This window comes from Bufo bufo, chromosome 3 (assembly GCF_905171765.1).
Source record: "Bufo bufo chromosome 3, aBufBuf1.1, whole genome shotgun sequence".
In the NCBI taxonomy this organism is placed as follows: Eukaryota; Metazoa; Chordata; class Amphibia; order Anura; family Bufonidae; genus Bufo; species Bufo bufo.
In genome coordinates this window covers 385,329,641-385,347,760 of record NC_053391.1, presented here as the reverse complement: position 1 = coordinate 385,347,760, position 18,120 = coordinate 385,329,641, and the positions used below count along the sequence as shown (strand labels likewise).

General features: G+C 42.3%; 1 protein-coding gene across 3 annotated transcripts in view; it reads left to right on the top strand.

Annotated features, from left to right (window-relative positions):
- The window catches only part of SCML2 (Scm polycomb group protein like 2), a 107,333-nt gene that overhangs the window by 50,352 nt on the left and 38,861 nt on the right, over nt 1-18,120 (top strand). For all 3 annotated transcript variants that reach the window (XR_005777603.1, XM_040424748.1, XM_040424749.1), the window contains one exon: nt 15,514-15,757. Coding sequence is in view for 2 of the 3 variants with exons in the window: in XM_040424748.1 (XP_040280682.1) it covers nt 15,514-15,757 (244 nt within the window). In the remaining variant the exon portion in view is untranslated. The remainder of the gene's footprint in view (nt 1-15,513; nt 15,758-18,120) is intronic.

Sequence of the window (18,120 nt, the reverse complement as noted above, 5' to 3'; positions counted from 1 at the left end):
GTGTCCCTATAGATGCCCCCCTAATCATGTGCCAGTATCAAGTGCGGAGTGCCTCTCTCCTCCCCCCCATGTGCCGGTATCATAGTGCCATCTCCCCCCCAATGTGCCAGTATTATAGTGCCATCTCCCCCCATAATGTGCCAGTATCATAGTGCCATCTCCCCCCATAATGTGCCAGTATCATAGTGCCATCTCCCCCATAATGTGCCAGTATTATAGTGCCACCTCCCCCCATAATGTGCCAGTATCATAGTGCCATCTCCCCCCATAATGTGCCAGTATTATAGTGCCACCTCCCCACATAATGTGCCAGTATCATAGTGCCATCTCCCCCCATAATGTGCCAGTATCATAGTGCCATCTCCCCTCATAATGTGCCAGTATCATAGTGCCTCCCCCCCCTTCCCAATGTGCCAGTAGTATCATAGTGCCTCTCACCTCTCCCCCTGGCATCCACAGATCCCCCATCCTATAACAGTGCCATCCACAGACCCCCCCCCATCCTATAACAGTGCCATCCACAGACCCCCCCCATCCTATAACAGTGCCATCCACAAACCCCCCCCCCCCCTAACAGTGCCATCCACAGACCCCCCCCACCCCATAACAGTGCCATCCACAGACCCCCCCACCCCATAACAGTGCCATCCACAGACACCCCCACCCCATAACAGTGCCATCCACAGACCCCCCCCCCACCCCATAACAGTGCCATCCACAGACCCCCCCACCCCATAACAGTGTAATTCACAGACCCCCCCATTGCCGCTCCAGTACAGTTATAAAATGTGTAATTTAATTAATATTGATTCATGCTGCCCCCTCTGTAGTATAACATTCAATATATCCTACTTACAGGGCTACTGATATCGTAATGCAGGCCGGCCGGGCAGACGAGCGGCAGAGTGACTGACTGACGTCACCTGCCTGCGCCGCCTACTTTATGAATTAAGCTTGCGGCGCAGGCAGGTGACGTCAGTCAGTCACTCTGCCGCTCGTCTGCCCAGCCGGCCTGCATTACGATATCAGTAGCCCTGTAAGTAGGCTATATTGAATGTTATACTACAGAGGGGGCAGCATGAATCATTATTAATAGAATTACACATTTTATAACTGTACTGGAGCGGAGGGGCCGGAGCACAGTGAACGCACCGGCCCCCAGCTCCTCCTCCCAGTCCCTCCCACCGGGATTCGTCGGATTCGTATTAGGTAAATTACGTCAGGATTCGAGTCCACGAATCCAGCAAGATTCGAGGGATTCGTGGATTCAACGAATCCCCCGTCCCATCTCTAGTTATAAGGGAAAATAATAGCATTCTGAATACAGAATGCATAGTATAATAGGGCTGGAGGCGTTAAAAAAATAAAATAATTTAACTCACCTTAATCCACTTGTTCGCGCAGCCGGCATCTCTTCTGTCTTCATCTGTGCTGTGAGCAATAGGACCTTTGATGACATCACTACGCTCATCACATGATCCATCACCATGGTGATGGACCATGTGATGAACGCAGTGACGTCATCAAAGGTCTTATTGCTCACAGATGAAGACAGAAGAGAAGCCGGCTGCGCGATCAAGTGGATTAAGGTGAGTTAAATTATTATTATTATTTTTTTTAACCCCTCCAGCCCTATTGTACTATGCATTCTGTATTCAGAATGCTATTATTTTCCCTTATAACCATGTTATAAGGGGAAATAATACAATCTACACTACAACTAACCCAAACCTGAACTTCTGTAAAGAAGTTCGGGTCTGGGTACCACAGTCGGTTTTTTATCACGCGCGTGCAAAACACATTGCACCCGCGCGATAAAAACTGAACATCGGAACGCAATCGCAGTCAAAACTGCAATTGCGTTCCTACTCGCGCGGGTTTGCCGCAATGCCCCGGGACACATCCGGACACGCCTGTGTGAAAGAGGCCTTATGGCGCTCACAGGGCCCTCTGGGATTTATATCTGCTCTATATACTTGCCTACTAGGCACTAAACTGCAGTCTGCACAGATTCCAGCTATTGATAAGTGGAAAACCATGATCCCAGATCTCAAGGAGGATAATCTTTCAGATATTCTTGAGTCCCACCTCTATGTCTCCCTTCCAATAAATAAAAAGTTTATACAATTATGTATTATCCATCAAAGCTACCTATCACCAGTTATATAGGGTGGGCAGACTTACTCATACCAGATGCCATAGATGTTTGGTGGAGGGAGCTAATTTTCGAAGATTTGGGGATCATGGTGCTCCTCTTCGCAGACTCTGTATTCTGCTCAATCAATGGCATGACATGACAACAGCTTATGCCCTGTCCACAGAGCATGGGATAAGTCTGTGACTACTGGGCCCCGTCTGACGACTTGAATTCGGGCCCACCTTTCATCATTTGAATGTAGTGGCGGACATGAAGGCACACTGCTGCTCCGTTCAACTTTAAAAGGCTGCCAGAGATAACTGAATACAAGCACTCTACTATCTCCAGCAGCCCCATAGAGTTGAATAGAGCAGCACTGTGCATGTGTATCCGCCGCTCCGTACAAACAAAGGAACACAGACCCCCATTCTAGTGGTCGGTGGGGGCACCAGCATTTGGACCCCTGCCAATCACACTTGCCCCCTATCCTGTGCATAGGGGATAAATGTTGTCATGAGACAACTCCTTTAAATGTTTTACCATTCAGCATTGGTACTGCCTCTGTGGACTGTCCCAGTTGAAATGAAAAAGTATAGTGTGACGGACAGAACATAAAAATAACCTAAATGGTAAACCTATTCCCAGTGTGAATAGTTGTCTTACTACTAGACAAGACCTGATTACCTGAAGGTAATCAAAATCTACCGCAGACAGTGACAAACATAAATGAGACATCAAAACTAGTGCGCAGGAAACAGGATTAGTTTCTCATAGCAACCAATCTGATTCCACCTATCATTTTTCAGAGCTTCTTTGGAAAATGAAAGGATCTACCTGATTGGTTGCTTTGGGCAACCAGGCCAGTTTTTCTTTAAACCATTTTTCATAAATCTCCCCAAAATGTCTATTTTATGGTAATATTTTATTAACTGACAAAAAAATTAAGTAAAATGTAAAAAGTATTTGGTTACTATTTAGTCAAGTTATGAGCCTTAAAATTCTTTAACTAACAAAAAGCATAAATTATGTGTAAAAAATTATGTAATAAGAAACCTGAATTATTTATAATAGAACTTTGGTTCAGGCTGATTTTATTCTTAAAGGCAATGAGATGAGCATTCATTTTGATTATAATGTCATTAGATAATATTGTATACGTATGAAAATGCACAACAAATCCCCCTTTATTCCAAAATGTTCCAGAAAGTGTGAATGTATTTGGAATGTCTAAAAGGGCTTTTCATATTGAATCCTCTAAAGATTGGGTGTGTGAACCTTGCTTGTACCATAACTTGGCTAAAGTCTTTTTGAAGATTCTTATTCAACGCACCATTTGGATGGTCAATAAATTCAACCATCCCAGGATCCTGCAAAACAGTATATAAGTTCGATGAAAGTTTGTTTTGATTCTCCATCTCCGCATGAATGTTTTTTAGGTTCCTTTTCAATGAACCAATTTCAAGTTCCAATATTTTGATAGAGATGGAATTGGCAACTGTTACACCTGTGGCAATGACAGCACCTACTACGCTATAGATTATAGCGGCTACAATTGCAGCAATGAATCGCTTTGGTTTGTAGAAAACTGCTCTCTGGTCAAGGTCTTTCTCGCTTGCTCCAGGATTTGCGTAATCCGCTCTTGGGAATATCCGATTTGCGTCTGGTACCAGGCTTGGATTCCCGGCGACATGATCTCAGACACATTGAATTGTCTTTCAACGAAAACGCGTGGATCCAGACTGATGTAGATCTTTTGGGATAGAATCCTCTTGTTCGTCAGTATGAATCCTGCGGTGTCCTGCAGCATGATCCCGGATGAAGGGCCTGGCACAGCAATTGGCTCGGCATGGAACTCCTTCCCCAAGATTAGGATGATATAAACAATGGCGATCATCTTAGTCGGCATCTTGTACCTATAAAATTGTATGACACATATGAGTACATACATCTCTCACTTTTTATCCTGCAAGAAAAGAGTTGATGCTATCATGTATCTTTGATTGGCATAGGTTATTTTCTTGAACAGAGTGAGTTCTCAGTTTTAGAGGTAAGTTAAGAGATGTTTAGTTACGAAGGAAACACACATGAGGATGGTTAGTATACATGTTTGTTCATACAATACCAATCCTGGTATCCGTCTTTAGCTGGAACCGTAAAACCTCTTCACCTCTCTTCATCCAACTCCTTCTATCTCGCGAAGTCGTGAGTTAGGATGACAAACACGTAACTGGTTAATGTGCACCCATTTTTCTACAAATTCATCCCCCTTAGGGATTTTTATCTTGTAGACCACAGGTGACAACTTCTCAGTGATGACGTAAGGTCCTTTCCAGGAAGGTAAGAACTTTCTCTCCTTCACTTGATCCCGAGCGAAGTTATAGAGATAAACCTGATCGGAAATTTGATATTCCTTCTGTGTGGTCTTCAGATCGTAGTATGTCTTAGCACTTATCGCGGCTTTCTCTATATTCTTCTGGGCGAATGCAAAAGCATGCTGAAGGTGCTTGCGTAGATTTTCCACATATTGATGAGATGTTGTAGCATTTATTAAATTGTGGTCTGTCGCCTGGTATAGCAAATGTTGAGGTAACACCAGCCTCCTGCCTGTGATCATTTCGAAGGGAGAAAGTTTGGTTGCTGCGCTTGGGGTGGCTCTGATGGCCATAAGAACCAAAGGCAATTTGACATCCCAGTTCTTACCGGATTCATTGACAAACTTTTTTAGAATGTTTACAATGGATTGGTTGTAGCGTTCCACTCCACCACTAGAGGCTGGCCAATAAGCTATATGCAGCTTCATTTTTACCCCCAGTATCTCCCACATCTTTGTCATCACTTCACTAGTGAAATGACTTCCGCGATCGGATTCGATGCGTTGGGGAAGACCAAACCTGGAAAATATGTGGTTAATGAGAAGAGATGCACATACGCTTGAACTGCATGTTTTACAAGGCAAACATTCCACCCATTTTGTGAACAAGCAAGTCACGGTTAGCATGTATCTGTTGCCTTTTGATGAGGTTGTTACTGGTCCGATAAAGTCAATTTGGATGTCTGACCATGGCATGGACATCCCCCTTTTCATCAGCGGCGCTCGATGAGTGGGTGTCTGTGGCTGGAATTGAGGACAGATTAGACATCCTTGACAATACGTGCGAACATCTTGCAACATATGTGGCCAATAAGCGTAGTCCTGTAACAATTCGTACGCCAACTTCTCACCTCGGTGACCAGCTGTCGGGGCATCATGGGCGTGTTGTAGCATCAAACCTCGGTATGTTGCGGGCACTACCCATTGCGTGATACCATTCTTCGAGGTCCTAATCAACAATCCATCCTGTAATGAGAATTGGGACTTACCCTTCATCAAAATCCGTAACTCCTCTTTGCTATCGCAATCTTCCGTATTTATGGGACAATTCTGTGGATCTTCAATGTGTTTATAAAAAGTACTAATAATTGGATCCCCCTTTTGGCTCATGATGAGATCCTAACTAGGGGAATCTTGGCTCCATTGCAACACATTGGCTTCAGTTCCCTTTTGGGCCTGACTTCTTGTTGTTGCATCCACTTGAATAGTTCCCATGAGATCATCCACATGCAAAACTTCTCCATTGATGGCTGATTGTTTAGCGAGGGAGTCTGCTAGATCATTTCCTTCCTTATCCATACCTGGATACTTTGAATGACCCTTTACCTTCTTCCAGTAAATTGTAAGACTGTGGGTAATAACCATTTCATCGATTTCACAAAACATCTTACCATGCTTGACTGGCTTGTTATTACTTCTCATCATGTTGGATCTTTTCCATCCGGGGAAATACTCCACAAAGCTATTATGAATATAGTCAGAATCTGTGATTATGGAAAACTCTTTAATATCATATTCGATAGCCATTTTTACAGCTTTGTACACAGCGGTGAGTTCTGCGACTTGGCTACTTTTGGGGCCAATTTTGTATCCGACGGATATGTCCGGGATTATATTATTCCATGCAATTTCCGACACCTGCAACCAGTGTACGCTCATTTCCTACATCCGTATGGAAAGAACAGCCGTCTACATATACAGTACAGACCAAAAGTTTGGACAGACCTCATTCAAAGAGTTTTCTTTATTTTCATGACTATGAAGGCATCAAAACTATAAATTAACACATGTGGAATTATATACATACCAAACAAGTGTGAAACAACAAAAAATATGTCATATTCTAGGTTCTTCAAAGTAGCCACCTTTTTGCTTTGATTACTGCTTTGCACACTCTTGGCATTCTCTTGATGAGCTTCAAGAGGTAGTCACCTGAAATGGTCTTCCAACAGTCTTGGAGGAGTTCCCAGAGATTCTTAGCACTTGTTGGCCCTTTTGCCTTCACTCTGCGGTCCAGCTCACCCCAAACCATCTCGATTGGGTTCAGGTCCGGTGACTGTGGAGGCCAGGTCATCTGGCACAGCACCCCATCACTCTCCTTCATGGTCAAATAGCCCTTACTTTCAAAGTTTTCCCAATTTTTCGGCTGACTGACTGACCTTCATTTCTTAAAGTAATGATGGCCACTCGTTTTTCTTTACTTAGCTGCTTTTTTCTTGCCATAATACAAATTCTAACAGTCTATTCAGTAGCACTATCAGCTGTGTATCCACCTGATTTCTCCTCAACGCAACTGATGGTCCCAACCCCATTTATAAGGCAAGAAATCCCACTTATTAAACCTGACAGGGCACACCTGTGAAGTGAAAACCATTTCAGGGGACTACCTCTTGAAGCTCATCAAGAGAATGCCAACAGTGTGCAAAGCAGTAATCAAAGCAAAAGGTGGCTACTTTGAAGAACCTAGAATATGACATATTTTCAGTTGTTTCACACTTGTTTGTTATGTATATAATTCCACATGTGTTAATTCATAGTTTTGATGACTTCAGTGTGAATCTACAATTTTCATAGTCATGAAAATAAAGAAAACTCTTTGAATGAGAAGGTGTGTCCAAACTTTTGGTCTGTACTGTACGTATGGTAATGATTTGCAGTACTCCTCTTCATAAGATTTATATGGGGATGATGATTGTTCCTCTAAGAAATCACTTTCTGGTGACTTACTTCCCTGTTCCGCATTGGAACAATCATGCAGTTCAGCTAATCCTTGAGCAACTGGGTTCTTATTATTTTGTTTATACCTGATCTCCAATGGCCATCTCATTAAGGACATCGTCCAGGCGGTTATCCTGCTGTTTGACAGATTTCCATCCTTGATCCTGTCACTTTGCAAATATTGCAGCGGTTGGTGTGCAGTTTCCACAATGATCTTTCACCTTGGATAAAACTCCTGAAATATTGTAAAGCCCACACTGTTGACAGTAATGCTTTCCCACAACTGTTGAATTTTACCTCAACCGGTGATAAGGATTTGCTGGCATAGGCGATGATCTTGTTCAGGTTTTCCTTTTTCTGGAAACGGACTGCACTCACGCTTTTGTCAGTGAAATCTGTTTCCACGAAGAAAGGTTTTCCACCCTCTGGATATGCAAGGCATGGGGCCTGGATAAGCTTGGCCTTGAGTTCATTCACAGCTTGCTCATGACGCTCACTCCATTCCCATTTCACTCCTTTCTTCAGCAACTGCAAAAGAGGTTTTGTAATTTCGGCATAATTATCTATAAACTTACGGGAATAGTTCATCATGCCCAAGAAAGATCTCAACTCCTTGAGATTTGTAGGTGACTTGATGTTGATCACTGCTTCCACCTTCTTCTTCTGTGGGTTGATTCCATCAGCAGTGATTTCATGACCTAAGAAATTTACCTTAGCACGACACCATTGAGCCTTCTGCAAAGAAAGTTTCACACCAGCTTTTCTAAGTTGGGTTAGTACATGCTTCAGTTCTACAATGTGTTCCTCAAAAGTTGTGCTTTTGATTAGAATGTCATCCACATAGGATAAGGTATCTCGTTCAGTGGCATCAGGCATTGCCTTATGCATGAACACAGCAAATTCATGGCCCGCATTTATGTACCCGAAGGGTAGTCGGGTCCATGCATATTGTGTCTTTCCAAATGTAAAGGCCAGTTTGTACTGATCCCTTTCGTCCACTTTAATCGTCCAATATCCTTGTGCACAGTCAAGGGCGGTGAAAATTTTGGATCCTTGAATTTGCGCCAAACACTAGTCAATGTATGGCATGGGCCATCCGGACATGTAAACACGTTTGTTCAATTGTCTTAGGTCCGAGCAGAGACGAAATTGACCGTTGGGTTTGAGGACTCCAAGTATAGGATGGTTGAACGAGCTATGTATCGGACGGATGATGCCCCTCCTCTCCAGGTTTTTGACGATTTCCGATAGGGACTCGTAAGCCGCCAGCGGAAGTCGGTATTGTTTGACAAAGACAGGGGGTGCATCAGGATCTGTCTGGATTCTTGCGACATGCAGGTCTGTTTCCCCACAATCATAAGAATCCTTGGCAAACATGTCCTGGAATTCTGTGAAGAGCTCCTTTAGCTGTTGACGCTCTGACTCATTGGAGCACGCGTTAGCTATAGAGATTTGCTTTTCCACCCGTTCCTGAAATTCTGGAAAGATTTCAGGCTGACTTAACTCGTAGCGTGCCTTATCCTTTCCTTGTTGGCACGACTCGTACTCCTTTACTCCTTCTTCAGGACTGAAAGGATAAACAGAGTGGATATTGAATAACCCCTCAGGTGTTGAGGAAAAACATTGTTCCAATATTTGTTCTTCTGTTAGGTATTCATCAGGAATAAGTCCAATTACATCATTCTGGAACCCAAAAGTATAGTATTCCGAATCCATAGCTAGACCAATTACTGTGTTCTTCTGCAGGGATATGCTATGGGGAGCCATGTTATGGATTATCATGTGCAATGGATCCTGATGGATGTTAATTATAGCAGTGGGTTTTACTTGTAGGCCAAGCTGCTGCATCCGGTTGGACAAACAGATCAAAGCGTCTGCGTTCTTCAGTGTTTGTCCCTTCTTTACTTGAATAGGAAGAAGAAATGGTTTACATCCTTCAGGGATTTTAACCTCCTCGGCAACCATGATACTCACGGCATAGGGCATCTGTTGTCCCCATCTCAAGGCTTGCTTCACATCCTGGAATCCCTCTGGGTCTCCCGGTAATCTGGACCAGAGGGTATTATTTACCAGATCAATCTGCACTGCAAATCCGTGCAGAAGGTCATTACCCATATACATCTGATGCTGTGGTTCATTCAACACGATGAAAACGTGTTCTGTAGTCTTACTTCCTATGGAGATGGACAAAAGACATTTTGCAACCATATTATGACTCTGGGAATCTCCATCCAGATCATGAACCCATTGTTCCTGTGGAGAGGATTTTTTTTTTTTTTTATCATTTTAGGATTGGTGACCTGTTTTAAGAGTCCTAAGCATATTTCACCCGAGCTATATTGTTCACCTGTATGGGAATCAATAAATTGTCATTGACCTTTTCAATCTGTACCATGGACTGAGTATATTTGGCCAGGTCCTCGACTTCGTGACTTCCCCCTTCAAGGGAAATAGTCAATACGTCCTCATCCTGGGTTATCTTCTCGATTCTGTCCTTCTGGATGGTAGTGATATGAGCGGCACCGTTGACAGCTTCCTCGGGCTTACCATTTTTCAGGATCGTGACATCCGGCATTAGGCCTTTCTTCTATCACATGACAACTACGTTGGGCTTGTGCATTGCAAGAATAATTATAGGCAATGGGTGCCTTTACCTGAGTCCAAACTGCTTCATTAATGAAGTCTATTATAGAACTCAACCTTTTTAGAAGGTCAATTCCTGTGATCAGCCAATCATATGGAAGGTCCACAGTGTTTAATTGTCTTCTTGCCAATTTTGAATGTCAACCATGATGTACCTTTTTACCTGCAAAGTGTCTCCACCTACACTTATCAGAGAGCCATCGAACGATTTCAATCTCGGTCTCTTTGCTGTTAAATCCAGAACCTGTTGGAAATAACTATGTGATAAGATAGTGGCCTGTGATCCTGTATCAATTAAACCCCTGATCGGCCCGATATGCTCATCTTGAAGATAAGAGTCCACAAAATATCGGCCTTTGACCTGAAACAAATCACATAAGAAGTTAGGGTGGGTGTTCTTTTCCTGTTTTCTGAGAGCGTGACCTCTCTGCAGCGTCGCGACCTCTGGTGAATCCTTCACATTCCTGCTGCAGGGAGCAGGAGTAATAGCCCCCACCTTAGGGGAAAGCTGGACTAAGTCACAGTTTATAGACGGTTCACAGCCTGACGCTGATACGAAAAGATCACTTGTTGGAGAAGACACAGGATTGTATGGATCGACAAGATTAGTCTGTAAAATAGATAACATATTATACACCTCCTCCCTGGCCCCAACTTTGGGGTCAGGAGCACTGCAAGGCAAAATATGATTAGAAATCAATTTAGATTCTTTTTCAACCACCTTGATAACCTTGTGTTAGCCTGGGCTCTTACCCTGCCCTATTTGTTTTATGGGGCTGAGCTGGGACCTGGAGTTGCCCCTAAAAAAGGTTCAGGCTGTTTTCCTTGGGACCCCATACAGCTGGGTCATTTGTTCAGCCAGTTGATCAAACCTGTTTGGTTTGCGTATATTTTGATCTTGTGGGGTGGCCTGATTATTGGTGGGTGACCTACTCCTAGGTGAATTTGAGGGTTCTTGCTTATCTTCCCTTTGTTGTCTAGGCCTGTTGTTCCAGTTCCTGTATCCCTGAGAACCCCTATTGCTAAAAGGGCCTAGATCCCTGGGGACCCCTATTGTAATAGGGACGGTAGTTAGACCTTTCAGCACCAGAATTATCTCCCTCTGACCCATTGAGGTTTTGTGGTTTTATCTGTTTGGGTCCTACCTGTTGTCGCTGGGTTTGTTGGACAGGTCCTGTAGATTGAGGGTATTTACGTGGCTGCGTTTCAAATCCCAAGCTAGGGTTTACCTTAGCTTCAGCTTCATTTTGCTCTGGGGACTTTTTGAACCTCCTCTCACCTGTTTCATGGCACTCACTGATATTATACATGTATATATGCTAACACATAGGCATTTTTAAGGACAGAGAGGAATTCACGGGGACTCTTATTGGGCCTACATGTAAGCTTATATATCTCACGTTTTGCAGCAGTAATGGCTCGGTAAGGTCCGAATTCTAGTTTAATTTCATGCAAAACATCCTGCCAATTTTGAATTCCTCTTTCCCTAAAGGAAGTAAAATAATGACGGTACCCATCATCAAATGCCCATGGTAGGAATCTGATCCTGTCAGCATCAGAGTACAACTTTAAAGAATCCATAGTGGACTCATACAGTTCTAAGTGGTTTGCTATTTGAGGAGAACCTTTCTTAGAGAACTTGGGCACAGTGGCATTCAGAAACTTAATGATGCTTGAGGAACTCTGATCCTTTTCTGAATACTGAGGATTTTTCCTCCTAGAGACCACTTCAGCATACGTTGGTCGCCTGGGACCCTGATCTTTCTCATGGGCAAACTTATGCCTGCGTGGTAAGGGAATAAGACACACATTTTCCCGCATCACTGTCAGAATCACATGCACTTTGATCACTTCCATGAGACACATATGGCGCAGGGGATTTAACCCTTACATCTCTCTCCAGGGGAATATGTGCAGAGACACTTCTAGGGGCTTCTGTGTTGCTGGCACCTAGTAAGGTGGTTACAGTTTGGAATGCCCGACTTAATTGGGTTAATGCCTCCTGTGTAATCATGCCATCACTTCTGGGTGGCTTGTGGTCTGGAATGGAGTCTGCTTTAAGAGCATGTGATGACATGTCTAGATGTTGGGGCGTAAGATTTGGGGGGTTTGGAAATCCCTCAGTATCAGACGGATCTTGATCAATATCAATTATAGTATGGCTTGATTTGCCTGTTTGCTGAATTTTGGAATGCCGGAGATGTAACTCCTCTAAGTCACTTTTTGCCCTTTGATATGCATCATGGCTGTGATCAAGGTTGTATTTTAGGTCCTTAATCTCGGCCTGTGCGACTCTGAGATCTGCTTCTAGCTGGGCTATATAGATCTCCATTCCCTGCACAGACTCGTGTCTCTTTTGTGAAAGAGTACTGACCACCAGTAATGCATACAAAACAGGTGGCAATGTGCATAAAAGGTGTTGGTCCTTTTTGTTTTTATCTTGCAACACATCAATATATGTCGGGTATCTTTCAACCATGCCACCTAACTGCCATATCTCCCCACGTTCTTCCTTGGCTTTTTCCTGTAGCTCATTAATCCATTCATTTATATCTTTATCAATTTTGTTCCGTGAGTGTATATATTCAACAAAATTATGGATCAGCTGCATCAGGCTGGTTGGATTACCTGCTGTAGCATAGTCACTACCCGGGTCACTGCCTGTAACACCCATCTTTCTGATCAATAATCAATACACAGATGTAACACCACACTGGCTAGCCAAGAAGAAATGTGGAACCTTTCACTATTTGCACAATCAATTAAAGAATTACTCGATCTCGGTGCGGACCTCCATTTATGTCATATATCTTCTATATGAAAGAATCTTCATATAAAAGAGAGGATAAAAAAAATAAAAATAAATGTCATCATCCTTCAGGCGGACATAAACACGCCTCTAAGTTCTTTTTATCAAGTATCTTAATTTGATTTGTGCAAGCAGTAAAACAAAGGGACAATTGTATATGCAAAAATATATAATCGTTTATTATAAAAACAAAGAATATAAAATCAATACAATTGCAAAACAAATGATGAAGTTACAAAATAACACCCAAAATGTACCACACGGTGGTGGTAACACACCCCTATCTGATCAGCACAATATGATTTAGTGATTTATGACGACCTGTTTATCAAACAGGCTATAGCAATAAAACACGGATTATACAGGAAAATAACTGTTATCCCTTGACTCTTGTTTTCCTATGACCAATCAAAAATATATGATATTAATATGATAAAATATTCAGCTCGGCAATCAGACTATGGAAAATAACTTTCCAAGAGTTTAGTCCTCTTTTCAAATAATGTCAGATCTTCCATTAACAATATGCATCTTTGCTAAGAGAATAATCAGCATTATGGAGGCGGCTAACACTATATATTCCCACAGTATGGGAGCTCTTGGCTATGTACCGAGAGAAATATCTTATTAATATCACGAGTAGTAAACAAAATATACGTTACCGGGTCAAAGGTAGACAGAGTTCAGATGGGATCAGTTCTGAAGAACTTTTCTAGTAATCCAAAAAGAATAATCCAAGTTTCTTCTGGTAAAGTTCTTCTTTTTGATTGATTGAATGGATGGATGGATCTATGGCTTAATATGGATCCTTGGATCTATATGGATCTATCTGGCTCTTCCGCACACAAGAAATTATTCCCCCCCTTATCTAAGAATCATCCCCTTTAGATTAGGGATTCCCAATCAGGTAAGGTGGGTGTATTCGCATGCTAATGACACCATGATGTCATATCAACTCCTAATATGGTATAGAACAAATAATGAAATAATATAATATTGTCCATCTGCCTCCAGATGGCACTGCGATACTGCAGATGAACATCACAACTTTTAAGCATTAAAACTAAATATCTAATAATACGTTCAACTTGACCTTTTAACATACATCATTGAGGAAGGTCTTTTCCTGACACTTTTAATTACCTATATCCTGGACTTGTTGGAGTTGGCTGTCTTCTCCTATCTTTTTGAAATATAGGTTGACTTGATGAAAATTTTATATAACGGCTTTGATGCTTGGCATCGGAATTTGTACATTTCACTTATCCACATCCATGAATAACTATTGTTTTGTAATAACATTTACTCTTCTCAGAAATCCAATTAACATAAACTTACTTCAATGTTTCTGTACCTTCTACAATACCTTCTAAATGATAAATACATGGTGTATGTGTATATATATATATATATATATATATATAAATCGATACATTGTTACACATAGATAACACATTAGATGAATTATTGATTAACATATGTTGTAAACTAAATATACCATACAGATATATATATATATATATATATATATATATATATATATATATATAATATAATTATGAATAAATAAATTGAACCTCATACAGAAGGTGTGCCTCAAGGATATGAATCCTTATCAAGTCATTGCTTATCCATGGAATAACCTTGTTCCCTCCAGACAGACATGTCTTAGGAAGTTGGTTTACTCCTTACAGATAGTCCCATATCTTTAGTAATAACTTTTAAATATAATGTCCGTTTATGTTCACATAAACTGAACTTGCCATGAACTCATCTTTGCTTCCTCAGCCACATAATAGAACTTTGGTTCAGGCTGATTTTATTCTTAAAGGCAATGAGATGAGCAGTCATTTTGATTATAATGTCATTAGATAATATTGTATACGTATGAAAATGCACAACACCCTGATATCATTGGGCTGTCCGTATAATGTACAGACAAGCTGCGTCCAGATGTTCTATATAGCATTACATGGTACCTACCCCTGATATCATTGGGCTGTCCGTATAATGTACAGACAAGCTGGGTCCAGATGTTCTATATAACATTACATAGTACCTACCCCTGATATCAATGGGCTGTCCGTAAAATTTGTACAGACAAGCTGGGTCCAGATGTTCTATATAGCATTACATAGTACCTACCCCTGATATCAATGGGCTGTCCGTATAATGTACAGACAAGCTGGGTCCAGATGTTCTATATAGCATTACATAGTACCTACCCCCTGATATCATTGGGCTGTCCGTGTAATGTACAGACAAGCTGGGTCCAGATGTTCTATATAGCATTACATAGTACTGACCCCTGATATCAATGGGCTGTCCGTATAATGTACAGACAAGCTGGCTCCAGATGTCCTGTATAGCAGGGCTCCAGATGGCGACCAAAATGGTCGCCAATGCGACTTAGAATTTACAAATGGCGACAAGACTTTTTAGTCTTGTCGCCATTTGCGACTAGACCCGCCGCCGCAGCTCTGCTCAATACAGCGGCGGGGCACAGGAGATGATCGTTCTCAGCAGCGCAGTGGAGGAGTCTCTCCCTCCCCCTGTGCTGCTGCTGCCGCCTCTGCCAATAAGAAGAGACGGTAGGAGGAGGGGAGAGGCTGTAGCCACTGCGCCACCAATGAAGATAACTGACCTGTAATGTACAGACAAGCTAGGTCCAGATGTTCTATATAACATTACATAGTACCTACCCCTGATATCATTGGGCTGTCCGTATAATGTACAGACAAGCTGGGTCCAGATGCTCTTTTTAGCTGCTCTCCATTATAATTAATTGATAGCATTTTCAAGTGATTTTTTAAAATTTTTTATCATTTTCAACAGGAACCACAGAAATCACCTCAAAACTTATTTAAAACTGGAATGAAACTGGAAGCGGTGGACAAAAAGAATCCATTCCTAATCTGTCCAGCTACAGTGGGAGATGTGAAAGGAGATGAAATCTTTATTACGTTTGATGGGTGGAGGGGAGCGTTTGACTACTGGTGCAAATACGACTCTCGTGACATCTTTCCTGTTGGGTGGTGTAGTATAACTGGAGATTCCTTGCAGCCTCCTGGACACAATGGTAGGTAACACGTCTTACTGTACATTTCAAACATTGTGCATGTTAACAGTTGACCGGCTTTAAAGAATTTGGTTTAGAAGTGATATCACTTACTAATATACTGGTAATAACAAAGGTGCCCTAATCACCAGATATTAGTGCGGGTCCTAGTAGGACCGTTTCCATTGTTGGCGCATGCCAGTACCGTTCGTGGCAGGGGCTGGCTGGCTTATTTCAATAGCTAAACCAGTCTCCTTCTCTGTCTATGTATCTGCAATTAAAGAAAAGTGGGCTGACTATTTTAGAGCCAGACAGCCAGCCCCCGCACACACAGTACTGGTACATTTACTTAGAGATCATAGACTCAGTTCCTTCAGTGTTGGTATCAGTATGCACCCTCATTTGTAAGGTTTAAAGAAAAGTACAGTGCTTGTACAAAGTAAATGTGCTATACAAAAACACCACTAGGTGGCAGTATGAAAGAACAAGTGGTCTGGTCTTTCTCGTTCCCCCTCCCAAAAGGCATCCTGGTGACAAACCTGTAATGTGTGAACCTCTGGACATGACTTGGTAAGCTCAGGTAACTCATAGATGGTAATTTACTTATAAAGTTTAGAGACATAACCAGGTCACTGTGGTGATACAAGAACAATATGCTGATAAAGTGATGCATTACTATAACTTCTCGCTAGACTAGTAAGGTCCGCTCTTGTGTGCCAATCCATTAATGCCATATTATATCTCTGAAATTGAACTGTTTTGGAGGCTTACTGTGATTTATTTTTATTTTATTTAAAGCAGGTTTTTGGGTTATAGAGCCTGGAAACAATGAATGAGTAAAAGTGTCATATTCATGTAATATCTGTAAGGGCTGAAATCTATATTGGGTACAACTAGCATTGTAGTGACAGTGAAAATGTGCAGAATAGTTTATATAAAATCAGTAAAATAATTCATGTATGCTAAATATTCTAAAAATCTCCTTTTGTAATTGAGAAATTTTTGAATGGTTCAGCAGTTTGATCAGTGGCAGACTGTGAACTTAAAGTGAAAGTGAAAAAACCTTAGAGTCCCCATACTGTAGGCAGGACCAAATTGTCAGAAGGTATGGCAACACAGGTAGGCAAGGACAACATGTAGATGGGACCAGCAATACCATAGGGCAGCACAACATACTGCCACCACCGCTGCAGCATTCAACTGTTTCACTGTCCTGATACAGCTGAATTCAGGAGAGTACCTGCTGCTGCCGGCGAAGTGCATAAGTACCCGATGATCCTAGCATTAATAACTACTGAGGACTTGAGATCATTATGTATCCAGTAGGTGGTCTAGAGGAGGGCTTAGGCAGCCCCCTGGGCATCGGCCCACCGGGAAACTTCCCTGTAGGGTCTATGACCAGTCCACCCCTGAGTTTGATGCTATTCTGTTGCTGCCTCATTAAGAGGTGTTTAGCCTGAGGTTGTTTTCTAACTGGGCTAAAGATGTAGAAAAAGTAAATTTTTGCCTTCATTCCCATACACCTTCAATAGCTGACTGCTATATTTTGGATTCCTATACGCATACACACTCAGTTTGGATGAGCATGTATTAAAAAAAATTCTGAGCAATATGGGCACATATGAACATGGGACCAACACAGATGCCTTCAGCTGCCAAGTGCACGTGCAACATGTCAGCCAGTTCCATAGGTACAAATCTGCTGATAGATGGCCTTTAAGCAGCTCAGGGGAATCTCAGAGATTCCCTCTTTCCCCTCCATACAGATAGCCTTTGAATAAAGATGCATTCACCAAAAGAGTCCTTTTCCTTGTGAATATATTATCCAAAATTCATTAGTATAGGCATTAGCAGTTCAACAACTAGAATAGTCACCTGGAGTGTCATGAGACTTCCATGGAAGGAAAGTTCAATGTGAAGCAACCAATTTTGAGTGGAATGAACGGTCTGATGCGCTGCTGTTGCAGTGGTTTGGAGGAATCCACCCCCCTCCTTTCCTCAGGCATTGCACTTCCAAGGTTTGCTCTCCTCTTCCTCTGGTAAAACTGGTTTAGTCGCCCATAACAACCAATCAGGTTCCACCTTTAATTTTTTCCCCCGGCGCCTTCACAATGGCACTTACAGGAGGGTGTCCCCGCCCCCAGGACAGGAAACAACGCAGAAGCACATGATTTAAAAGGCCTCCTCCCCTTACCTATACAGTCGTTGTTTTCTGTCCTCGGGATGCGTGGAAGCTCTCCTGCAGTGCCAGGAATGTTTTTTTCTTGCCCGGCCTTGTTTCCTTTCCCCACACATCGTGGGAGGGCTGGAGCAGGGAATGGGAACCCCGGGGACGCGCTGCCTCCCTTACCTGTTCCTAGGCATAAGCCTGCGTGCAGCAGCCC